This window comes from Agelaius phoeniceus, chromosome 5, assembly GCF_051311805.1.
Source record: "Agelaius phoeniceus isolate bAgePho1 chromosome 5, bAgePho1.hap1, whole genome shotgun sequence".
Classification (NCBI taxonomy): domain Eukaryota; kingdom Metazoa; phylum Chordata; class Aves; order Passeriformes; family Icteridae; genus Agelaius; species Agelaius phoeniceus.
The window spans coordinates 11,691,047-11,717,463 of NC_135269.1; the positions used below are offsets into that span (position 1 = coordinate 11,691,047).

At 39.7% G+C, this 26,417-nt stretch overlaps 1 protein-coding gene across 14 annotated transcripts in view; it reads left to right on the forward strand.

The window, feature by feature from the left end:
• BICD1 (BICD cargo adaptor 1) overlaps positions 1-26,417 on the forward strand; it is a 171,561-nt gene that overhangs the window by 134,181 nt on the left and 10,963 nt on the right. For 2 of the 14 annotated variants that reach the window (XM_077178301.1, XM_054631673.2), the window contains exons 6-9: positions 3,917-4,068; positions 10,729-11,046; positions 12,005-12,195; positions 25,780-25,855. In XM_077178301.1, the coding sequence (XP_077034416.1) occupies positions 3,917-4,068; positions 10,729-11,046; positions 12,005-12,195; positions 25,780-25,855 (737 nt within the window). Of the gene's footprint in view, positions 1-3,916; positions 4,069-10,728; positions 11,047-12,004; positions 12,196-25,769; positions 25,856-26,417 lie in introns of those variants that run through there. The other 12 variants (XM_077178300.1, XM_054631672.2, XM_077178302.1 and 9 more) reach the window with 8 other exon arrangements.

A 26,417-nucleotide genomic window follows, 5' to 3' on the forward strand; every position in this document is an offset into this window, starting at 1 on the left:
TATTTTATAAATAAATATTTTTTAGAAATAATATTTTATTTTCACAAAGCTCTGGTCAGAAAAAGAGAGCAAGATTTGGTGTAAGAAGGTGCAAACCTAAGTCCATGAAAATGGATTATTAAATCAATAGCCCAAGAAAGCAAGGCACATAGATCTTGCTGGCTTGCTTGCTTACCTTGTCTTGATTTATGTATCCATTTGTTCATAGCCCAAATTACTGTGTCTGCACCTGAGTGGTGGAATAAACATTAACAATAGCATAAATGAGAAAGTAAAATCAAATTAATGATGCAGTAATTTTTAGGACTGGTTCAATAATGGGTTTGATTTTGATTTCTAATCAGAAAGCAAAGCTGCCTGTGAGGGGAATTTAACACCCTGAAGTTCTGATAGAAAGCTGATCAGTTGTTTTCATAGGTAAATAGTTTAATGAGGCAAAATTGAGTCAGCAAGACCTTCATGTCTGCATTAGTTAATAAACTGTGGTGTCTGCAGCTTCCATAACTGCAATACCCATGAAAGTCCTTCAGAAAAAAATACCTTGATAACCCCAGACATACAGAATTTTATCTATAAACTAATGCTGATACTATATGGACAGAACACAGTAGATTTTCTGCTGTGAAAGAGAGGCTTGATGAAAAGTCAAGGTACAACTTCTGCTCTAAAAATACAGGCTAGTTTTCTGCTTTTTGTGTGACATAAAAGTCCTACCAGTGTAGGACTTAATATTTATTAACAATTATTTTAAATTATCTGCTTCTCACACTGCTGATAAAAAGTAAATGGGATACAAAGGTGTGTTAGAAAATGAGGTCTGTTCACAGAGTTCAGAGCAAAGATGGCAGCCTTTGGGCTGAGTTTGGGCAAACATCTCTTGTGTAAGGATACAGAGGAGGATGGAAGGGCCCCTGTTAGTTCTGGCAGTGCTTGAGGTCCTGGGCTGAGGTGTGTGCTGACCTCAGCCATTTACCTCCAGGCTGGGCTTTGGGGATTGGGAGGGAGCTGAGCTCTGTGTGGTCCCCAGCTCTCTTTTCCTCACTGATATTTCACACCCCGCTGAAGTCCAGGCCTTGGAGCTCTCTGCTCCCTCCTGGCGTTGCTGTCAATTCCAGGTGACTTCTTCTCCACAGTAAAGGCACAGTGAGCCATCAATCTCAATCCCATGTCTGCAGGTGGCTGGCTCAGAGCCTGGGGACTTCACTTGCCCAGCTCCTCAGCATGACTGGTCTGACAAGAGAGTGTCATGAGCACCTCTGCTGTCTTATTGGATTATTTACTTCACTGAAGAATATTCATGCTTTTTTCTTGTGTTTTCATCTTTTTTCTTGTGCTCCCCATCTACTTGTGTGTTGTGAGATTGCATTTTTATGTGGAAAAAAATTCTCTGATTTTTTTTGATTTTTTTTTTTTTTTAACCACAGCTTTAAAAAATGCCAGGACCTGGCATCTGCTTCCTTGTGGCACGCACCACTTGGAGATTAAGGCTCTTTTTTTCTCCCATCCTTCCTTTCAGAGAATGCTCTGTATACACTGTTCTAGATTACCTAAATCTAGATTATCCTACTGGCACCAGGCATAACCAGGCATATATGGCTCAATGGGTACAATTTTGGGGATTGGCTGAGATGGGGAACAAATAGAAATAATTTCAACAAGAGCTGGCCCTGGAGGAGTAACATGAAGCTGTGTCTTCAGTTCATTTTGTCCCTGTTAGTTTGGCACAGTGTGACAGTCCAGCTGAGGTGACCAGACACTCTGAGTGTCTCTGGTAGATGGAGGCTGAGTTCCTCTTCTATCCCCTGTCTCCCTCTCCATTACATATTCAGGCTTCAGGGTGTTCTCAGGATTCAAGCAAGTTTCCTGTCTCTTCAGGCTCCCCAAATTTCCAAGAGAAGCTTCCTCAGCTTCTGCTGCTCCCCTTCTTTGTTTTTCTAATAAACCTACTTTTTTTTTGTTTTGTTTTTGTTTTTGTTTTATTTGCTTCTCTAGCAGAGCCCTTGTGCCCATTTGTTCTTCACTTAGGAGACTTTCAGGAGGGAGATCCTGAAGCATCTTGGCTGGTGCATGGAGAGACATGAAGTATTTCCCATAGGATTTGAAACTTAAGCTTTGTTTTCTCTATCTTGTTTTATAGGAAACTTGAATAGGAAGAAAAAAATGTTAGAATATTTGACACAGTCCTTCCTCTGTTACTTTTATTCACCAAGCAAACTATATTTTCATCTTCTAGTGTTGCACATCTGTTAACTTACCCTGCCATCCAAACTAAAACATGGGAATCATGGTCTGTCTGATCATGGTGCACAGTTTCAGTGATGTGTAAATTACTGTAATTTATGAGTGCACATTTTTGGTCACAGCTGAAAACAGACAAAAAGCTGATTATTTCTGCCTTATCCTGCTAAGACATAGGCTGGTGTTCACCATCCTACACTGCACCAAAGCATATATCAGCAAGGTTGAAAAAAGCAGAATTGATTTAAATAGATCCCTAAGTGATTGATAATTTTAACATGTATTGCTGATGACTTCAAATCTGGATTGGAAAAACACATATATTTAAAACGATAGGTGGTTACTACTGCCCTTTAAAAATCTGTTTTCTTAATGTAAATTGGTGTGAAAGTAAGAAAATATTATTGGTGAGTATGCAATTAAAAAAATTAATTATTTTAAAGCTGTTATTTAACAAGACACAAATGAATAAAGTTGTAATTTATAGGAGATTCTGATGTGCCCTTTTGTTAAGAGACCTTGTTAGTGGGAAATGTATGGATTTTTGGAAAACTGGCTTTGAAATAGGTTTCCAGCTGTTTGGTCATTGCCATCTTTTGTCCTGTTGCTGTTGCTAGTTACTTTAACCTGATGTTCTTCTCACCTTCTCTCCCTTGGTGGTGGCTCAAGAGCTCATAAGATCAACAGAGGAAATTGATTGCCTGTATGAATTGCTGCAACTTATGCACTAAATGAAGTGCAAAAAACAACCATAACACCCTCTGAATAAATGTAAAAGGAAGCAACTTTTTCTTCATTTCATTCAAAGCCTCTATAAAACTATCTATTTTGAATGCATCAAAATTATTCTAAATTCATAGGTAATGCAGAATGTTCAAGTCTTGAAGACATAAGACAAATGTAACTATTAAAAACGGTACAGTAGTAAATTAAAGGAATTTAATGGGTGAAACTGAAAAAAGAAAGAAGTGTGCAGCAAAAATTTAGGAATGGGACAAATACAAAGCTTTGCTTTCCTGTTAAATGAAAACTGTAATTTGCAATTTGTAATTTTTTTTTATTGCAAATTGTAATTTTATTCTTTTATTCTTTTTTTCTTTTTTTTTTTTTTTTTTTGGTGATTAAAACTGCTAAAATAATGCTGGTTTGCACAGCAGTGAACATTGCCAGTTTTCAGGCATAAATCAAGCTGCCAGGTCCTGGCCATCCCTGTGTCCAAGGAAAGCCTCAGCCAGCAGGAGGCTTGAGGCCAAATACAGTGATTCACAACTTGGCTGCAGAGGCTCAGCCTCATGTGCTCTGTGTCCTGTTTGCAAAGTGCCAGGGGACACACTTGGATGTTTATTGCAGCTCAAACAAGGTGGTAGCAGCTCCTGTACTAAGTTTATTCACTTGCCTGAGCCCTCCAAAAACAGCTCCACAGTTTTGCAGAGATACTTGAGGTGCTGAGTTGTTGCCAGTTGCCATTGAAATGGGCTTTGTCCTTTCAGCTCCTTTCCCCTTTTCCTGCTTTCATGGAGTACAACTTAAAAGAAGTTAAAGTGTGCAGTCCAGTGAAGATCAGATTTAATTTCTTTTATTGTGTGAATGAAGGACATCAAAACCAAAATCAGGCATGGGATTTTAGCTGTTCTCAGATCTCTGTCTCATAAGCACATATCCTTGTTTGTATTTTCAGACAGCTGAAGTGGCACTGGCCAACTTGAAGAACAAATATGAAAATGAAAAAGCAATGGTGACTGAGACCATGACCAAGCTACGGAATGAACTCAAGGCTCTGAAGGAAGATGCAGCAACCTTCTCATCCTTGAGAGCAATGTTTGCAACCAGGTAAGGGAAAGGTGTCACCATCTGGGTCAGCACTGTAAACAGGTGTGTGCTAAGTGAGAACATACTTAGCTGTGTGTGTTGGGTGCTTAGGAGGATAGAGAAATTATTTTCTGCATGGTCAGGGGTTTCTTGGATGAAGGTGAATGAGTCCTAGAATGCACACTGTGCAAAACTTGCAGGCTTTCAAGTGCTGCTGAGATGTGTGTCTTGGAAAATAAAGCTGAAGAATAGCAATGTCAATACAACCTTGAGTAAAGTGTTATAAATGACAGTATATGCCTACAGAATATTTGCATTTATAGGGTTTTTTAAAGTGGAAATCAAATAGTGGATTTATGTGGCTGATTTTCCCATTCAGAAGTACACAGTGATTCTGCCATGTAAAGCTGTCATATGGTTAATGATGATCTTCAGAACCCCACATTTTCATTACAGTGAGATTTATTACTTACCAGTAGTAAAATCTATTTAATCAACCAGCCTATGCTATAATCCAGTGCTAATAATTGTAAGGCCGCTGTAATTTCCCACTCCAGCATAAATTCTTATTTTCTTCCACTGTGATGTTTCAATTTATTATCTTCTCCTTCACAGGATAAAAGCTTCACTTACCTTCTGTAACATAGTTCCTGCTGGCAGGACAGTAATTAATCAACTTTCATCTTTCCTTCTCCCACATCTTCTTCAGAAGAGCTTTTGGTTTTACACAGAATCACAGAATCAACTAGGTTGGAAAATACTTCTGAGATTGAGTCTATGAGCCCATGACCCAACAAGACCTTGTGATCTAGACCATGGCACTGAGTCAAGTCCAGGCTTTCCTTAAACACCCCCAGGGATGTGATTTCACCACCTTCCTGGGCAGTTCACTCCAATGTCTGATAGCTCTTTTTGTGAAGAAATTCTTCCTAATGACCACCTGGACCTCCCCTGGCACAGCTTAGGACTGTGTCTTTTCATCTTAGCTGCTTTATAAAAGGTTACCTACAAATATTTTTTTTTTAAAGCTCCAGCGTTTTAATAAATAAATTCTTATTTTGGAAATACAGAAATACTTTTTTTCCTCCCTCTTCTGGTCAAACACAGTACAGATTTCTTGTTTGTACTTCAGTCCATAAATGATAAGATATCTTTGTGCCTTCTGCCAACATCTCTTCAGTGCTGCTGGCAGTGACATCTCACCACTTCCAGCCTTCTAAGGTGCTTTTTTGCTTGGTGACAGTGGCAGCAGCAGCTGGGAGAAGTGGGAAGGAAGGAGAAAAGGGGCATTTATATGTCATGACATTGGTGCTGTGTACAAATTCATCATAGGTCCTTCGTCAGAGGAGCGCGTGTAGCGACATAATGGAAACGAAGACCCAGCTCAGCAGGTGGTGTGAACCAAGGTAGCCTGACTGATTTCATTGGCATCTAAAGGTTTTCTTCCACAAAGGAGAGTTGTGTGTGTGTGTGTGTGTGTGTGTGTGTTGGAAATGCATGTGTTGACCTTTCTGTGCAAGCTCCTTACTCTAGGAGACACAGGAATGTTCTACCTCTGTAAGAGCTCGTGGAAGGCAGGTGACTCCAGAGCAGAGGAGTGGCCTCGTGAGCATGAAGCAAAACAAGGGTCTTGAAATGATGATTTATGGGTCTTATGGGCCATAAATCATCAATATATGAGATAAAAGTAGTTTTCAAAGCTTTAGAAGTTAAAGGGAATGTTAGATTGTTGGTGTACTGAATGCTCCTTACCCAATTTGGGCATCCTGAGTGCAGACTTCAGTTGGGTTCAAGGCAGATCCTGGAGCTGATGGGAGGCAGCAGCATCCCCTCCACGAGAATTAGGCTTCAGTGATGCCACTCATCCAGGTGTCTTTTCTAGATGTCTTGTGTGTAGGATGTAAAGAAACTTCTGTGCCTCTTCTATGAGCTATAAAAGGCGTCTCTGTGACCTGCTGAGTTACACATTTTTAGTTTAAAAATTTCTAATGTTAGTAGCAATAAATCCTGCCCCAAGAATTTACTGCTGTTGGTAAAGTCCATGTAGTAGTGATTAAACACTCAATATATGGCCTATGGGACACGTCCCTGCCCTTGACATCCTAAGTTTTGCCCAGTATTCTCTGAGCACAGTTATAAAAAATTATTCACTGCAAGGTCTTCCACATCATTATACTCCTATAGATTTTTCTGTTGTAAAATATTCATTTTTCTTCCCTAGCATGGAGTTTAATGGCCTTTATAATTAAATCAATCTTCCTAAATGGTGAAATCATTGACTCATTCCAAATAGTCCATTTGGAAGAGCATTTGTTTAAATGACAGAGAGTTGATATATTCTACAAGTCTTTTGAAGAGGAGAAATCTGTTTGGAAATACAAGGCTCTAAGATTTTTGTGCAGTAACATTAGATGCAGTAGCAACCCTCAGCATAAAAAAGCAATTGTTTAGTCTTTAGTTGAATAAAACACTGGTTTCCATGGTTATAGTGCATCACATGGTAATTATTCCTGAATTTGTACCATAGGGCGATCATCCTTCTGATAGTAGAGTTGTATTATAGATCTGAAAATGGTTGCTTATACTGTTTGATAGAACAATATCCTTTCTCTTTCCATAAAGCATCATTTTGGCCCCCAAGTGGATGTTCATCTGGTGTTGTATGGAACTGTGTATTTCCTTCCTCAAATACACTGGATAAAGGTCATAGCACACGTCCTAAGGAGAGCCACAGCACTTCTGTTTCTGGTCTGAACAGCAAAGTTGACACTTCCCTCCAAAGCTCCCCTGTGCAGAAAGCAGGAGCCTTCTTTTTCTGTGTTTTTCCTGACACTTGTTCATCCTTCACTCCTTAAGCTCTTTTTTCAGTTCTTTGTCTCAGAAGTCATTCTGTCCTGCTTGTCCCTCTACTTTTGCCCTTTTTCTTTCTGGAGCAGCTTATTTGATCCAAAAATCTCTGACATTCTGATCTCTGCAGCTTCCTCCTTCCTCTTTCATTAGCCTTGTGATCCCTTTCTGAGATTTATATGCTTCAGACCTGTCAAGAATATTTCCTGGAACACCTCTCTTAGAAAAAGAAAGCTACAGCATATAAAACCTCTTTTGTGGGATTCAAGGGATTGGCAATACAGAGCTGAAGTTTCTGTTAGATACCAGTGCCATTTGCAGCCTTTAACCTGCTTATTTTGTCATGGGCTGCTTCTGGTATTCCCAGAGAAAATGAGGAATTCCCAAAGAAGCCTTTCCTGCCCCTCCTGTTGTTTCCCCTCACTCTCACCCTGAGTTCTGATCCAGGATAAGAGTGGTTTGTGTTTGTGAAGCAGTGAGCAGCACTTATCCAGAGGAACAATAAATAATTATTTAAAACATTAGTTTTCCAATCTAGAGGAGGTGTTGTCCTGAGAGAGGAAGTCCTGAGCTGAAGGATAGAAGGAACTACTTTTAAACAGGTTCCTTAAGCTATTCAGGAAGCAAACTTCACTGAGTCTGCTTACTTTGCCAGCCTAAATTGAGATGTGTAACAGGAGAGAGCAGGAAATATTGCCATAGTCCTGACACTGCATGGATGGATTTTATTCTTTATCCATCAAAATATTTTCTTATGATAATTTTAAAAGAAAAATGTGTGCTGAAGAGACTGAGTAGGAAGATTGAACAGATGCTGGAGCTGAGAAAACATTTTTGAACAGAAGAGAATTATGATTATCTAGTTAGAGCAGAGACCTGTCACTGTCAGTGTCACTGGGTTTTAGCTCAAGCTCTGCTATGATTTATGTTACCTAAATTACACATAAGCCTGATTTGGTATTTGGTTTATGTTCCTAGACGAGAGGGATAGATGGAACCAGAAATCCCTCAAAATCCTATATAAGCTTCTTGGATCAGTTCATAAAAAATAAGTGGGCTTATGTGTCTGTCTGCTTGCATTCTGAGATGAGAGAAATGAAAAATAGGTGAAACCTTGACTTTTGCTCTAAGTACACCAGCAGACAGCAAGAAAACAGTGCTGTTTATTTAATAGTCACTTGCAGCTTACAACCTGTCCTGGGGCAAGAGGGAAATTAGGGAAGAATTCTGACTCAGGAGGACATAACATAAATTTTGCTATCACCATTTGAACCCTCCTGAAACACCCATTCAGAGCCCTGGAGTATCCTGCAGCCCTGCAATGGTCTCTGCCATGCCAGAAGTCATCTCTCCTAGGAGCTCTTTACCCTTTTCTCTTAGGAGATCCTTAACCTTTTTCTTCCTTCTGTGAGACTTGATGAATGTTTATCAAATGTGTGGGTGAAAGGCAATATAGATGTGTGCAATGCTTTTTTATTTTTTAGTTGGAAACACTTCTCCTTTTATCCCACACTTGCACATAGCTGGAAATATCTCAGTGAAGGGAAATGCTGTGGCTGCAGGCAGTTGTTACCTCCCACTACACAGAATAACCTTCTCTGCTGCAAAATTCCAGGAGATCTAAAGCTGGTAATTCAGCAGTTTCTAAAGTTAATTGAGGCCTTTACTTGCATGATTTAGGTTTAACCTTTCTTTTAAACTTTCTCAAAAAAAAAAAAAAAGTGGGCTTGCACTTATTGGGACACTTCTAGGAAGGACATGAGGACATGTAATTAATCAGAACAACTGGAAAATGTATTCATGAGACTGGTGTTGTCTCAAGTATGAGACCAGCTAATAGCATCTAGTATATGCAGATTTCTCAAGACAGCTTGATATAGTTTATAGCAAGTTCATCAAAGACTGCATTAGGAATATCCACCTTCATGGCACGTGTTTCTTAATGATTCGGTTGGGCTGTTTTACAAATCAGATGTGCAAATACCAAAACCACCTTCTGATGCCTGAGAAAAATCAGTCTTTTTCCAAAACCAAAACTGATGTACTGGCATATTAATGGAAGGTAATTCATTCCTCTAGTGGCCGTGTGCCACAGGAGTTGCTGCAGGTGTTACATCTAAAAATTTTCAACAGGAAACATGTTTGGAAACAAATGAGGTCTCTTGGACAAAGAGGAAAGCAGCAGAGAATAAAGGACAAGGATACAAGACCCATCTGGTTACAAGAATGAGACATTAAAGTAAATTAATTTGAAATAGGATATAATATTCAGAATGCTGATTTCATGTCTCTGTCAAGGAAACTGACTTAAGCATCAACATGCACCTCACAGCCTGGAGCAGAAATAGGTGTACATGTTGGCTCTAATCCAGCTGGCATTTCATAAGTACCTCTTTTCCTCAAGGCCTGGGTAGCAACAGTCATGCTTATTAAGGTCCTGTAGAAGAAAGATAATACTGAAATGGTAGATGAAGCTGTATCTGACACAGTAATTTTGCTTGCAGTGCCTGAATTGTTCAAAAGCGAAGTGCAATATATATGTCAGTATTTGTGTGTGAAGAATAACTAACTTCACATTTTCAAGTATACTTTGGTTCTGTTTCCCAAGGGGAAGATTAAAATTTCAGAGAAATTACTTTCATCCCTTAGTTTGCAATAATTCAAGTTTATTGCATCACCCATTTTGATAAGGAAGACTAAAAGAGTTTTCTATGCTTGCTTTCTGTAAGTGATACTGATAAAATTACATCCTCATCCATTACACAATTGCAATTACACAGCGAAGTTATTTTGATTCACCCAGATCTTGTGGGAAGGAGATCTGGTGAAAGCTGCATCATTCAACATGAAAAATCCTTGGGTGTTTCCACAAATGTCTGATGGTCAGGCAGTACTGCTGTCTGTGAAGCATCTTACTGCTGGGATACATTTAGATTTATTGCTCTTGGTGCTTACTGATTAGATGGTCTATTGCTATCAAACTGAGGCTATTTCACTTCAAAAAGTGTTTTAAGACAATTTTGAAATGTTTTGCTTTTCCTGTTAACTTTGGGAAGTTTTGCTAAAAGCAGAAATAAATTGAACTTGGTCTTAAATGGAACAAAATCATAAGAAAGGTGGTTTTAGTTCTCAGAGATCTAAAGCAAATGAAAAGATAATTTTTCATGTGGGTAAAAAAGGCTGAGGATTAAAAAGGAGTAGCGATGAACACACCTCCAAGAGATTGAACAGTAAATGTGAAATACCTTCCAGGTGTGGGGTTTCCTAATAGTATCCTTTTAATCAGTGGTAACTAATGGTAATCATGGTAATAAGTGGTTAACAAGGGTAAATAATGGAATGTTTTTCATTTCACAAAATCTGAAGTGTTCAAACTGCTTGCAGTCTTTTTTTTGTAATACTCTCTTGAAGCGGATATTACTGCCTGTGGAAAATAGTATTTGTAATTGGTAGCATTATTATCTGTGGTTACTTACTGGTAGAAGCAGCACCCAAATTTGTTATTTGTGGTCTGAACTGGAAATAATCCCATACCTCCCCTCCAATTACTTTTTATGTGCATCAGAAACACGTTACATTGTCATAGACTATGTTAATATAGGCACAGGTTGTCTTGCGGAATGGGAAGTTCCATTCTTGCTGAATGGAACATTCAGATCCAAGTCCAAATTGATTCAGAAGGGAACAGAAGAATTCAGGCTGCCTGGTGCCAGGATTAGGGGCAGCAAAAGCTGGGATCTGAGTCTGGCTCTGTAACAGTAGCCTGGGAATGTGCTCACAGGTAGAGTCCATTCTTGGGCTGCTTCCCCAGATCTCTGCCCTGTTTTTCTGCAGGTGTGATGAGTACGTCACACAGCTGGATGAGATGCAGAGGCAGCTGGCGGCTGCAGAGGATGAGAAGAAGACCCTGAACTCTCTGCTGCGCATGGCTATCCAGCAAAAGCTTGCCCTGACCCAGCGACTGGAGGATTTAGAGTTCGACCACGAGCAGTCGCGGCGCAGCAAAGGCAAGCTGGGAAAGAGCAAGATCGGCAGCCCTAAAGTAAGTGAGGAGGCATCAGCCACCGTGCCAAGCATAGACACTTTCCTCCTGCATAGTCAGGGCCCACAGCAACCAAACTTACTGGTCAGCAGTGGCACTCAGAGGAAAAGGTATGCATGCAGTGATCTTTACAGTACAGTGCAGTAGCCAGACTTGCATTAAAGTCGTTCACTGAATTATGAACATAATGATTCCTTTCTTTATTTTTATTTTTTTCTTTCTGTCCTTTGACTGGGGAGAAGGAGGCGGGGAGGATATGAGTATGAAATTCAAAGCCTGGCAACATGTGGTTCTGATCCACCTACTCACTGTTATTTCCTCCTTCTGAATGCAGTGTTTTAAACTATATTCTGTCAGTGTCTCGGTGCATCTTGTATGTCTTTAATATTAAGTGTGAATGTATTTTCTTTAACAAGTTTTCTTTAAGTTTTCCCTAATGAGCATCTGAAATAAAAGAAGGATTGTGCTCTATGAGCATTTTAGTGCTTAACATGAAAGAAGCTGCCTTCCTTTGTTTAGCTCTGGTGCTCACTTGTTCTTTATCAGTGTGAAAAGAATATGGATGTGTTCACTCCGATCAATTTTTCTACATGGGAGCAAGAAACCTTTTGAAGGGGATGGCTGCCATTCATAACCTAATGCAAATATTTTGCTGTTCAAGCTGTGAGCTCATGTCTTGTGCCTGCCCCTGCCAAAACTCTCTAGGTGTGGGCATCTCCATGGTTTTGAAGATGAAGGGGACTCTGTTAGAGAGTCCTAGATAATCATCCCCTTTTCTTGTATGCTCTAATCACAATGCAAAATGAAGAGAACAATCAGGGAACCTTGTACAAGCTGACTTGAGGATGCTGAGATACAACCCAACCTCATTTCCTCTTTCCCTAAGGTGAAGGAGGATTTCCAATGCAGGCAAGGTGTCCTGCTCTGGAAATGACATGGGGTGTCAATGATAGTTGATTTTTACCTGTTAAGCAAGTTAAGATGATATTGTCATTCGTGAGGCTTTGAAAGGTAATTAAAGTAAAACTCTTTTGTTTCCATATGTATTTTTCTTGGATCTCCTGCAAGACTATTCTCACCTTCCCTTTGTGATCAGAGCCATCCCAGGACTTCAGGGACCTACCTCCAGAAATTATTAAGAGCCCCCCCTCATCCCGCCTCCACAGAATCATATCTTCTGAGGGGCCCCCCTTCCATGAGTGAATTCATCCATGGGCACCGTCTCAGCAAGGAAAAAAGGTTAACCGTGGCCATACCAGGTAAACATTTTTTCCTTGGGTGCATGTGGTGCTGAGTGGTTAGCAGAGCAGGGGACCCTCCCAACACTGCAGATGCAATTTAATTTGGGCACCTTCTTGAAAAGCAAAATGTCTCCTCCTGTGTCACAGGTGGCAGGAGATGACGTTCTGCCGGCAGTGGCCCAAACTGGTTTCAGATGCAGTGTGGAAAGTCCTGCTGTGGTACATGTGGGTGCAGTCCCACTGCATCCACAGGCTGCACCCCTGTGCCTGGGTGGAGCTTAGCCTGCTGGTGGCATTGGTAGTTTCCCCTGGAAGACACAAATCCCATGGGATAGAGGAGTCAGAGGTGTGAGCACCAGCGAGGGAGTGGCTGGCAGTGTGCAGGAGCCTCCACAGCACCCCTCTTCTCACCCTGGAGCACCCAGTCAGGTTTTTCCAAAGGGTGGTGTTCAACTCACAGAAGGCTTTTTTTATACAAATTGAGTCATGAAATTAATCTGTGCAGGAAGGTTTTGCTCTTAATTTCCTGCCAAAACGTAGCATCTGCTTTGAATGAGGCACAGAAAGAAAATGCAAACTGGGATGACATTTCAAAGATGTGATAGCTTTCTCTCTTTTCTCTCTCCTGAGAGTACAGCTAATAATTTCTTATCTTCTGCACCTGAGCAGGACCTTTAGCCTTTAACTGGGCACAGTCTTGTCTGGTGGTAATTTTGTCAATTCTTTGTTTTGAAATATGTTATACACAAAAAACGTAAGTAGAAAATATGAAAGCTAAAACCCATAAAAGTAGTTTCTGCTGGAGTAAATGTTTATTCTGGGAAGCTGAGCAGTACCCTGTAGTAGGTTATATTTCTTACCTAGTGCCATCAGTGTCAGAACTGCCTTTGAGGAGTGCCATGCAAGTAACACCCACTCAGAGGACAAGTAAAACTGCAGAGTCTAAACAAGACATTCTCCTAGGGTGTGTTGCAGTAAATGAATCAAAGAGTTGTCTCCTGAGGAGAAAAATGTGGGAGTGGGGGGAAAGAAGCGTCTGATATCTCATGGAATGTCACCTATGCATGGACCACAGATTGAGAAATGCTGACACAGTCTTTTTGTCCAGTAACAGAGACCAAAGGATGAAGCAGCCTGAATGGTAGAATTGTCCAGAAAGTTGTTTATCTGGAGTCTTACCTGTCACTTTAGGTACATCTCTACATATTTAAAGTGTAAGGGTCTTGAGACAGGTCACTGATTTATGTTACAGTTGTCCTTATGAATCTGCAATAATCTCAGCTTTCTGAATGTATTTGTCAGAATTTTATATCATCCCATACTTTAGTCTCAGCCTGTGAAACTGACAGGTCCAAATCTGAGATTTTCTGAGCATTCAGATTCCAGTGTTGGCAGGACAAGGTTAGTTCAGGATTAAGCAGGGAATTATTCATCATTGTTTTTACCAGTTTCTGAAGATTTCTTACTGTTGTTAACAGATGAAAGGAATGATGCACCAAGTAGGATTTTTTGCCATCTGTCTAATTATCTATTTCCTGAAAGTAAGGAACAGTGAAGGATGTTATTCTGCTGCTTTTATTAAGAATGTTTAAAGCCTTGTCTCACAAAGAGCTTTTGTTCTCAGATGAGTTTTGCAGTCAAGCATGGCAGCAAAAAGTGTAGCAACCCACACCTGCTTCTTCATTAGAGAGGGTGCAAAAAAGTAGCATTCAAACTCAAACACTGTGGAGCAAAGTGGAGCTTGGCTTGAGGCTGAGTCCCCAGGAGCAGAGTGAGAATTAATCAAATCTACATTAAACAGAAACACGTTTTGATTTTGTTCTTTTAAATTCGTGAATTATTTCCTTCACAAGGTTTTTTCACCTGTGTGATGTGAGAGCTTCCCTATCCTTTCACGAGCTCCCAGGCATGTGGGGACTGGGAGGGTTTAACTGGCAATGTGTTTGGTTGGAGATGGAGACCAAGAGCCAAAATAGCTGAAGTTGGTGGCAGGACAAGCAGGGCAGGTTCCTCTGCCCCATGAGCCCTGTGCCAGTAGCGAGCTGTGCCTGTGTTCCTCTTGCTCCTTCCTCTGGACTTGGTGTTTGGCACAAGAGGCTGCCTTTGCTTAGACTGCTGCTGGGTACCTGGAGAGGGAGAGATGATTTAGGGCAGAGGAAGAGGAGCTGAATTGAAGCAAGAGATTGTCATGTCCTGCTCCATTTCCGCTTGAATGCCTTCGGCTTTAGATCAGCCCGCAGGTACCTCTGACACAAAGCTGAGGCAGCACGACTTGATCTGGGCTTCCTAATTGAACTAATGGCTCTCAACTGCCCGCAGGGGCTAAAAATACCACTCGGGGCTCTTCCAAAGGATCGTGTTCCGTTTCTCCTAGGTAATGGCATGCATTTAACTTTGTTCTTTGTTTCTTCTTTGCTTCTGTTCTGCTGACATGTATTTTTAATCTTTCAAGTCTTTATGCTTCTGATAAGAGCCAGTATGTGCCCAGCACAATTCTAGCCCACCTTTGGATGAGTTTGTATTTGTTTCCCGAACTACATGAAAAAGTCAGGGCATATAGAAAGCCTAGTGCTAGGTTTGGCAGTGTGTAAACACTGCCAAATTACCTTTCCTTGTGTTGTGTTCAAACTCCTTGAATATGAAGTCAATAGGTGCCTCTTAATATACTACAGTCCCAAATACAAAATATGCTTCTCTCAACCTCTTTGAGGAAAAAAACAAGACTAAAAAGGTCTCCTGTAGTATCTGTCTTGACAACACTCTTTTCTCTGCCAGATACTTTAGCGTGGCAGTTCCAAAAGTTGAATATAAAGTTCTGCTATTTTAGCTTAAATTTGAATCAAGATCCTTATGTAGAAGATGTACCTGAAGTAAAAGTTTTCCCAACAGGTTATGAGAAGGACAGTTACCAATGGCTGCAGTTCTCCCTCAGGGTCACCCTCAAACCACCTGAGAATCTCCTTTGTTGGAGCGCTGTCCAAACAAAATGTGGTGGATGCTTCTTCCCCCTATTGTTTATGCTTAGTATTTAAAATCCCACACAGGAAAACACTGTAAAAAGTAAAGTATTCTATATTTTGAAGGAACACAGATCATGAGATCATAATGAGCAATCCTTCCTTTTATAGAAATCTGTATGGTCATATCTATTTTATTTTATCACAATAGAAAAAGGAACGTAGCAGCCTTAAATGTAACAAATTTCCCTCAGATTCCAAGCCCAGCTGAGGTCAGATATTTGTTTGACCCAAGCTAAGATAGACCCATGGATTTCAAGAGAACCGTGCTAGTTTGCTATGATCAAAATTGTGTATTTTTGTAGTGCTTAGATTAATTGTTCTTCATTGTTACAAACCATTTCATAAAATGCCCCTTCTAAAAACCTCTGAAAAAACCCCAAAACAGAACAAATCTGCAAAATTTGGTGGTTTTGTAGGGTCACTCATTTCTGAAAGCACATTAAATCTGAAAGCACGCTTGCTTTTCAGCTGTCTTTCAAGAGTGATTTACAGCCTGGCATTTAATTCCCACAAGAAGAGACTGATGTGGAAGATAAAGACAGCACAAAGAATGCCACATAATAGTACAGCAACTGCTCAGGCACTGAGCTCACCACCTACCATACATAATTAAGGGTATATAATAGTTACTCTTACTGAAAAAATAATCCAAGATTAATTTCTGACGTAGCTCTGTACTTACAGCAAATCAAATATGAGTCACAATATGATACAAATAACTAGCTCTTATTTGTTGGTTTGCATTCTTACCATAAAATTTAGCTTCATTTGTAAAAACTCTATCCCAAAGGCAATTCCTAGAATGTCACCAAGAATTAGCTTACAGCATCTGTAGGTGGAAAGTATTTTTAAAGCTAACAAGGAAAATTAAAATAAAAAATTTCAATGATCCAAATGTTGAAGTCCTAGGAAGTCTTACAATTAAATCTTTAAGCTGGAGCTCAAGGGAAATTGCTGAAGAGTTGTCTTTGCTACTTGCCTTTACACTGAGAGTGGTTTAAAATGTGAAGAATAGGTAAGAAACCTGGGTGTGCATTGATCTGTTTGATGTAGCACAAACACAATTTAACACAACAAGGATCGGAGTGTCTTCTGAGTAGGGTGGTACTTAGTGTTATAGGGAATTAAGGGCTTTTGATTGGCCATGTGAGGTATTAAGTAACCCCTCTTGGCTCAAGGGATGAGGAATACACTCTCATGCTATTTTAAAATATTTGTTCTTTCTGGATTTTGAGCTTTTCAAAAGTGCAGTGTTTTAGATGTGACTTTCCAAAATATTCTATAAAAGATTATCCTTTGTGCAATTGGAAGCTCATGTTCCTTCTGTATTTTTCTTTAAATAACTTTAAACTGGAACTTTGCATTTGGGGCAAGATTGTTGGTTTTGCCCCTCCTGCTTGCTTCGTCTTGCTTAAGTAGTGTGAAGAGATGGGAAATCCTCTTCAAAAGCTATGTTGTGAGTAGAAGCTCCCTTCCATTTTGGATGCAGAGGTTGGGAAAATGAGCAGAGATTTTTCAGGCTGACACCTCTCTGCAGAGGAAGCTGTTTGGAGAGGTGTGCCTGTGTACAGGTCAGGGAAATACATTTTTGATAGCAGGTTTGTGTCCTTTCCTTGTGTGATGAAAAGGGTTTACATTTAAGGTTTTTAGCTGTGCACATTTTTTGTTTGTTTAGGAATATTTTACCAAAACCAGTTTCAGCTTTGCTTTTGAGCTGAAATACCAATGAAAGTGCCTCACAGATTTCTAAGCCTTGCTGCTGTAGGAATTGCTCTAATATCTCAACTTTGCTTTTTTATGCACATCTCAATTTTGAAACAGCAGGACTGTCAGAAATCTGCACACAGAAAGCACAGCTTCTTTTATAAATGGTTGTGGAGGAAATCCTTTGAGGAACACTGTCAGCTCAGAAATGAATTTTGCCAGGGGGGTGCTTTGTAGATCTTTGTGATTGCTCAGGTTACACAGTGAGAAGTTTTAAATATTTCTTATTTCTCTTTTGGGAATGAATTTTATAGATCGATGAAGAGGAAAACCAACATGATTAGCATCTAGATACTCCTTTCTGTGCTGATTTTAAGTCAGATAATTTTATAATGAGCTCTTAACAATGTGAATTTTTCTGTACATTAAGTGAAAGAGTTTATTCTTGAAAAGCAGGACAGGTGGTTAACCAAGCCACCACTATTATATAAGATATGCAGCCATATAATATTTAACTAGTCAGGCTGAACTGTTCTGAATTGTTCTCTCAGGAAAGTTTGATTTCCTTCATCCAAGCAATCCAAAGCGTGGAAGTTCTTCAGAAACATTATTTTTTAAAAAAATCCCCACAGCTTTATTCTGGTAACACAAATTTAGTCTGAGTACAAATTGCATTTTGCTTCATTAGAGATCCACGGATGATCCTTCCAAGAAAGTATGTTGTATTTTTATCTACTGGAATGTACTTGTGTTGATGATGATCCTGTACCTGCAAGATGTCTCTGAGCTTGTGCAATCAGACAGGCCACTGGCTGTTGTGAGACTCATGAAATATTGGTTTAATCTGTCTCTGTTCTTCATGAAAAATGGATTTTATGTGTTTTGAGTAGGTTTTTTAAAAAGTCACGTGTAAGGGGTTTTTTTTAAACCTGAATATGATGCTCTTCACAAAAGGGATAATTCAATCATTATTTACTTGTTATCTATGTTCTCTTTTTTTGTTCTGCATTGTCCTGTTTTCTGTGGGTTCTGTAAACATGCCATATTTGTGTGTCTGTGTGTGTTCATTGTTTGATGAGCAGTGTCAGTGCATATATACAGATCCATGTATATATCTTCCTGCTCTCAGGGCCATGTCCTGCATCTGATATGCTCATTTAGCTCAGCTTAATGAGCAGTGCATATTTATGCCACTTCAAGCATGGTGTGTAGTCCCTGTGGAGGCCATTTTGAATTTGAGGAACAGTGTCCTTGCCAAGGACATTGGTTGGCTGTAACTGATGAAGAATTCAGCTGGCTAAATGTACTTTTACCTCTTGGTGCCACTGTGAACAGGACCTTTTCACTCTGTGCTTTTCCTCTCTTGCATTTAGCTTTCCAGTTGCCACTGATGAGACCAAACCCATACATTTCATGCTGATCAACATAATATAGCTACTTCAATATGATTTAGCTATTATGGCATGAATTCACTGCAGTTCTACAAGTTTAGTTTGTTTTTATTCATGTTTTTTCACTTTATAACGAAACAATCCTGAAATAAAATCTGTTTTTCATATAAGCCCTAATTTGTTTGATAAGACATTAAACAATAATAATAAAAAAAGGCTGCAGTGAAATCCATGCCTTACTGCTGTATATTTTCATTAAAAGGTTATTGACATTTCTCTCTCTGTCTAAGCTATGACATCATTGCTGGATGGAATGGTTTACATTAGCATCATTTGTTGAAGTTCTCCAGTGAAGTCTTATTTAGACTTCTGTTTGTTTGTTTGTTTTTTTGTCTAGCTAAACAAGTACACAGATGACACATCAAATCTTTAAGGCATTTTACCAGATATTTGTTGCTTTCTCTGAAAATTTTAGGCTTTGGAATCCAGTCCTATCAATTAGCTAAAACAGAGATTGAAATATCTTTACAATGTTGGTGACAAAACTCATCCATCTCTATCTTCTTTTATGACAAGATTTGAAGCACTTTCATGACTTGCTGATTTTTGCTATCAAATACCCAGGAATATTCAATATTGTGCTTTTTGCCTCATAAATTAGGCAAAAGGGAAGTGAGTCTCTGTTTAAATTAGACATGCTGACATTTTAGCTCTGTAATAGAGCAGTTCCTTGGGATGTTGTGGTGTTTGGAGGAAGCTCACAGCAATTCTTAAAACCAGAACTAGTGTCCTTGATTGTAAGTATCTCCCTGTCTGCATTTTTTAGAGGTGTAAGAACCTTCTAATTGTAACTTATATTGTTTCTTTTAAAGCCTACTAAAGTTACTGTTCCCACTGACTTCAAACTTTGGATCAGGCCCTTCTTTACCCATATAATAGTGCAAGTATTTTTGCTCTGGATGATTTTGTGACCTGAAATGTGTCCTTATGTTTCCATGGTAAACAACAAGATTGAAATGTGATAATTTATGTAATTTTAAGACCTTTCTTTTCCTCTTCTGAAATGTTTAAAATGTGTGTGTCTTTTAGTAAGTGTTTCATGAATCATCAGACCTTTCTAAATGTGCTTTTTATGAACTGTATATGAAAGAAAGGAACTATTTTTCAGCTTGTGCCATTTCCATTTCTGCTATTTTACTAACCCATTATTTAGCTTCTCAGTAGATTTAATGAGGAATTATTTAAAGCATTCACAGAAAACCATTTGAGAAATAACATAAGCACGTCGTGATATAGAAAGTGTGAAAAAGGCTACAGAGCTGACAAGGAACCTCTTAATGTTCAGAGTCTGTAACTGGAGAAAAATGCATTTCACTAATTTTGTTAACAATGAGGTATTATTTCTTTTTTAAAAGCTATTCTTAATATGAGCTACAGGAACAGGCAAGGCTGGGATATGGCTTTGTCACTATACTTTGAGCTAGCAGGCACATTACCACTGAAACAAGTGAACTGATGGGGGAACAGCTCTCTAGATTTTGGACAATTCAGGTCTAAAAGGAAATTACAGGTGAAGTCAAGCAGAATAAGGAAATTAAGGGTAAAAGCACTCCATATAGCATAGCTGCTGTATAGATGAAAGAACTCACTAGGACAGGGAACTCGCTCAGCCAAGGAACCTGACATGTTCTGGAAAGCCCCTGAATCAGTGACCTACTAAACCTTGATAGGGCTGTCTGTGCTGTGTGCCAGGCAGGGCCTGAAGTGGTTAGTGATGCCCCATGAGTCTGCCTGTGGAAATCACCAAGACAGACAGCAGTTCCCTAAATGCCAGAAGAAAATAGCAGTTAAACTCCCTACCTGTTCTTACTCTTGAGAGTATTTAACAGCAAGCCCTCTGTTAGGTTAACTCTGCCTGATCTTGTCCTAAAGTGCCCAGAGGAGCAGGAGCAGAAGGAGGGCCTGTGTCAGGAGCTTGTGATTGTAGAAACAGTGGGACATTCCTGAGCCTGCTTTGCAAGAAAAAGAAGATGGGCACAGGGAGATGACAGGAGACGAGGATTTTACATGCATCCTACTGCATCTTAGGGCAATGTAAAGATATTGGTATTAATGGGAGTTCAGCAGCGTGCTCACATCTCTTATTCTTCAAATAGCTTTTAAGAAGACTAAGAAGTAAGTAGTGGAAGAATTAATTGTTGTTGCAACTTCTCCAATTAAAAGTAATCTAAGCTATTAAGCTTCCTGCATAGCAAGCTTAAGATGTGGGTTACCTGTGTACTCACACTCTCAACACGGGAATTTCATAGTAGGTTATCTTTACCATGAAGAAAGCTGAAAAAGACACTTGGTTGACACATTTCTCTATCTCCAAGCTGTGATCCATTATTCAGTTTAATGGAACTGAGGTAGAATTGAGACAGTGGGAAATCACACATAATGTGGGTGCTGGAAAGTGTGCAGGAGCTAAGCAGCACCTGGTGAACTTGATTTGGCTGCCAGTGTGCAGCAGTGCCAGGATGGGGCTGGCCCTCATGGAGTGGTAGAGTGGCCCTGCAAAAGGGTCCTCCTGCTCTGCTCCTTTGGCTCACAGGACAAGCTGAATCAATCCTGCTCTGGGCAAGCTGGAGTTAATTAGGCCATCCAGGCTCCAGGTGGAGCCCCAGTGGCTGCTCCACCAGAGCCCTCTCCTTCCAGGGCAGCCTGCAGGAACATGGAGCTGTGTCCACTTTTCAGCTGACAGACTGATCTGCTGGGGCTGTGTGTAGGGCAGAGGTAACTGTGTTATTTACAGACTCAAACTGACCCTGGGAGCAGGAGAAGGGAGACACTCATCTAATCTTTGACCTGTGCCATTGTTTGTGGCTTTTTCTGAAGGTAAGTTACAGCTGTCCTCTCACCAGCTGTTCTTTGTGATAACTATTACCTCTTAAAGGTCCCTCTTATTCTTTGTGATAACTATTGCCTCTTAAAGTTCCTCTTGGCCTTGAGGAAGTTCAAAGTTTTCTTGGCATTCATTAGAAAAAGTGAAGATAAATTATAAATGAAAACAGCTGTCAAATAATTGTATAAACTTATGTCCTTGTCACTCCTGTAGATAAGCAGTTTGAGGACTTTTTTCATCCTCTCAGATTGCAGCTTGAAAGCATCTCAGCAAGGAGGGCAAGCATCTTAGTACCCTCTGCCCCATTCTTCTTGACATCTCACATTTGTCTTTTGGTTTGGAAATTTTCCTTGTTTCTCACCTTTGAGCAGAGAGGATTGATTTATTGTCTTTGTAGGTCTTGCTCTGTGATGTGACACATTTTTACATCTGCACAACTAGAAGGCAGCTGATCTGTTCTTTGCCCAATACTTTCAACTCATCCCCAGTACTTTCAACCCCTTTATTCTTTCCCATTAAATTGACATTTCAGGGATGAAAACAATTTGTGACCATATTAATGGAGACAGCTTCTCTTGGCAAGTAGATTTTCAATAACAGCTTCATAGACATGTTATCAAATTCCTCAGACTTGGTGGAGCAAGTTCAATTGACATTGGATAGCCTAACACAAAGTCAGATAGCCTGAAAACTTTTACCTAGGAAAGAAGGAGTTTCTGTTGGCCTGAAGTGTTTAATGGGATACTAGGAAAGGTTTGTTGTAACAGACTGAAAAAGCCTCAGTCTCACATTTGGTCGTAAACATTTATTGACAGATTTTCATTTATCAAGAACAGATTTTTCCCAATGTTTTCATATCAGAAATGCAAAATATGTAACTGTGCCTGTTGATTGGTTTGCTATTTAGCTCTCTATTTTACCCTTTAGATAAAAGATGAAAAAAAATTCATTCATTAACTGAACAAAGTGCAGTTAAAAGTCTTTTATGCTTATCTTGGGATTCTGAGTAGTCTTGCTGTTTGAGAGCACTGTGTAGAGATTAGGAATTTACTGAGAGTCAAAATGTGCTGAAATGTTCATTGCAGTGTGCTGGGTCCTGAGCAGGTGGGACTGGAAATGCTTGAATGTAGATTTTTCACTGAGGACATTGCTGATGTCAACAGAAGGCAAGCCCATCTCAGACACAAATAACCCAATAAAGCAGACCTGTGTTGGTTAGAGTCACCCAGTTCACAGACTGGAGGGCAGAGCACATCTTGTGACACCAGGGAAATGTGTTGTTTTTGTGGCTGAGCCAAAGGGAAGCACAGGAAAATACTCTCTTTTTGGTGAGATTTGCTCTCAGCAGATAATTTATAGCAGCACATTCAGTGCTCATGTGAGCAGATGTGGTTTCTCTGAGCCTGGTTTTTTTTTAAATGCTCTTACATCAGGAGCTGATTAGCCTGATTAGGACTAGGCATTAGGTTCCAAAGAAAAATCAGCAGTGGCTAATCTGGGAGAGAGGAAATCTTGGAGCCCTTTACATCATCTTTGTACAAGTGGCTAAAATGTCAGGAACTGAAAAATTGAAACAGGACTAACATATAGCACAAGTCAAAGCTCACATTTCCAATAGAGCCAGGGGTAGGTGTTGTTGGATAGTGTCACAAGTCCTGCTGAATTCAGTGAAAACTGGCATGTGAATTTCTGCCCTGTGTACAATAGCTCCCCTTTGCCATCTCTGGTTGAAATGAGCACTAAAATTAATTTCTTTGTCATAGGTTTATGGAGTTGTAAAAGGACTTGAGATCAGCCAACTCAGTCCCTGCCCCAAAGTGGTTTATTTCCTAACAGCAAGTGAAGATGATGGGGAAATAAGATTGTCTGTATTTAATAACTTTATTGATGATTTTCTTGGTGATAGTGTCAGAAGACACAGCAAAAAGTGTTAGTCTGTGTCTGTACCCCAAGTACCTTCTACATAAATGACAGACTGTCCTTTCACTCTGTGGCTTGACTGACAGGCCCTGATATTTGAGAAGTACAAGTAACAGGGTTCTTTCAATGTGATTTTAAAATTTATTTTTACTTTTTTTTTAGTAAAAATGAACATGTCTTTCTTACCTTGTCTTTATGGCACGTGACAATAGAATTAGTAAAGACTTTTTGGAAACTTTTAACCTTCAGCAGAATATTTCAGAAAGAAACAAACATTTCCTTAATACAGGCAGGAGTTCCTTAGTAGAAAGAAGTCATTTTATGATTGTCATGACATTAGAGAAGGGTGTTATAAATCCTCCAAAATACTTAAAAGGATTAAATATAGAAGGAATAAAGTTAGCTCTCGCACAGCTACTTGGACATAAGTAGATAAGAAGCTCCTTTGAATTTGAAATGTGTCTATGTAAGCCATATGCATTCTGCTTAGCTCTTTCCTAGCATAATCCTCAGAAACTTCACTCCTGGAGGATGTGGGAGGACGATTCAGTCATCTTAAGACATGTGGATCACTAGATCTGGTCCTGATGTGAACGTGAGCCAGACTGCAAAAGCTTTGCTGACACCAGCTAGAATAGTGTTTCACACAAAGTCAAGGGAGTATGCTCACTGAAATATTATTATCCAGCTTGCATAATCCTCCCAGAACCTGGCTCACTATTCAAGCATTCTGCCAAATGTAGCAGATCAAGATGCATCATAAAATATTTGCACCATGTTTGAGATATTAGAACAGGATCATAAATCAGGCATTTGTGTTGTTCTGGGAAAGCCTGTCAGAACAATTTCTTCTGTATCAGTGAAACCTTTCTGCACCTTTTCATCATACAGCATTCTATTCTGTATTTCTTTCCTCACTGATGACCTTGTATACCCTATCAGGCATGACTTTACTTTGGACTTCTGCAAACTATTTTGTTTAGAATAAAGCATTAATTAAATTTTTTTGCCATCATTTTCTGTCTGCAGTTATCCTGATCTGTCTGTTTCTCAGACACCTCTTATTTTAGTTGAGCTTTGTGCTGAAATGACAGGCCCTTCAATTCATGACTCAAATAGATTGCCAACTCCTGCACTCCTCTGCTAAAAGATGTAGTGAGGATTGTAGTGACAATCCTGGTAAATGAGAGTGCCAGAGTGTTCTTTCTTACTCCATTTCTGGTGCCAGCACAAACTCTGGTCTTATTTTTCTAGAAAATAGGTTCCAAACCCTTCTTCTCTGTGCTGAAGCAGGAAGAAGCCAGTGATTTGGGTGCACTTGCTTCTTACCCACTGGAGGTCAGCACAGATCTTCACAGGAACTAGGGAGAGGCCCTGTGGGCTGGCATGGAAGGGAAATGTTATAACAGTGGATATGATGCTCAATGTGCTATGAAGATGTGTTCCTCTGCAGTACCTGATGTCAGCTCAGCACTCTTGACAGCAAATTACTTGTGTGTTCTTCTATTGATTGAGGCAAAGAATAGAAGGGGGTTTTGAAACACATCTACATTGTAAAGAAAAATGAATATTGGCATTGAGCTTTAAGTGGTAACCAATTAAAAAAAAAAAAATCAAATTCTTTCCAAGTATGTGGAGTTCCCTTGTCTTGTTTTTATGGTTTCGGGGAAAATAACCCTGTTCCATCAAACAGGTTGAGAATCAGGTTGAAGCAGGCAGGAAGGATGACAGGTCTGCAAGTCCTGCTGGAGACAAAAAATAATCTCCAGTAATTTTTCATAGGCTCAGAATTTCATCCATAGATTCTAATGTTTGAAAAGATCCTGATGTGTGACAATCTGAATCACACAGACAGCAGAATGAAAGGCCAGAATGCTGCAGGGAAAAAGAGAAATTCTTGAGATCTGGAAATCTCAGTAAACACTACTGAATTAGAAAGCAGGGTTGCCTTGTTCAACTACTTCCATGAAGCCCCACAAGTATTATCCAGTCTAAAGCTGTCTTCATATTTTGAATGTCACAGGAAAACGTAGCAATGAAGGATTATTTGACTTCACTGTTATTTAATAAATAAGAAACCATAATACAGCTTTGCAAGTGGTTAATGTGGAAAGTTCTTTGACAGGGAATTGATAAAATAATTGAGACAAAACAGTGAAACTGACTGTATCAAGTTCTCCCTTTTTCCTACAAAAAACCCCAACCTCACAAGTGTTGTTCAGAAATTGAAAATATTTTCTTAGAGCTCTTTCTTGTATTGTTGTAATGAGATGACATAATTGTTTTTATATGGATATAAGTTTTTTGGATAAATTTTGAGTAGCTTTATTGACACTTTTCATATTGGATGTGAGCAAAACAAGATGATGAGCAGAAGAATGAGAAGTACAAGGTTTAAACCCACATCCTGAATACAGCCCCATTACTGCTGTCTGCTTAAACCAAAATTTGTCAGTGCTAAGGGAAAACAAACAAAAATGTTTCCAGTGCTCCTTCTGAAAAGGAGAAAAAGGCAAGAGCCAATGTCACTGCTATCAGAAAAAAGGTGTTTCTGTCAGATAAGGCACCAAGAGCACATTCCTCACTAAATCTCTCCCTGAGATGCCTAGCCTGTGTAGTGCTGTTACTAACCCTTGCTCTGTAATCTCTCTGTATATATGTCTAATTTATCAGTTTCTTGTAGATTGTCAGCAGCCTGCTGCCTCCATACCGCCACACGGCTCACAACTAGCCAGGGGGCCAGATTGCCAGACTGTCAGGTAAACTCCACTAACTCTCCTCTCTTTGCACAGAGCTGCATGCATGCCTGCCACCCCCCTCCTCCTCCTCCTCCTCCTCAGACAAAAGCTCTTCACTTTTTCTCTAACAGCAAACCTTTAACAGCTTGAGGAACAGTGGTAATTTCTGCAGTGACAGCACCAACATGAGTCACAGCATTCATGCACTTGCTTCCCTCTAAAAATATGGAAAAAATGCCAAGCTGGATCTTGCAGCCCTCATTTGATATTTTGATGCAGTTTCTCATGATGCCAAAGTAGTAATGAATTTATTTTGTTGCTAGAAAGATTTACTGAAATGGGGGACTTTTAATTTCAGGAGTAGGTGCAGGCTTCTCTTTGGTAAGGTGGCATTTTAAAGGCATTTGTGAGATTTTAGCAGTTCTCCCTGACTTGGAAACTCAGACCTAAGGCAATCAGTTTTTAATCTTGTTTTTAAAAGTAAACTCCTGGTGTCCTTGCTCATAGGTGGTGCAAAGGCCACATCATGCTTCTGGAATGGTTGGGTTAATCAAGGCACAACCCCAAACCTAAGCAAAGCAAA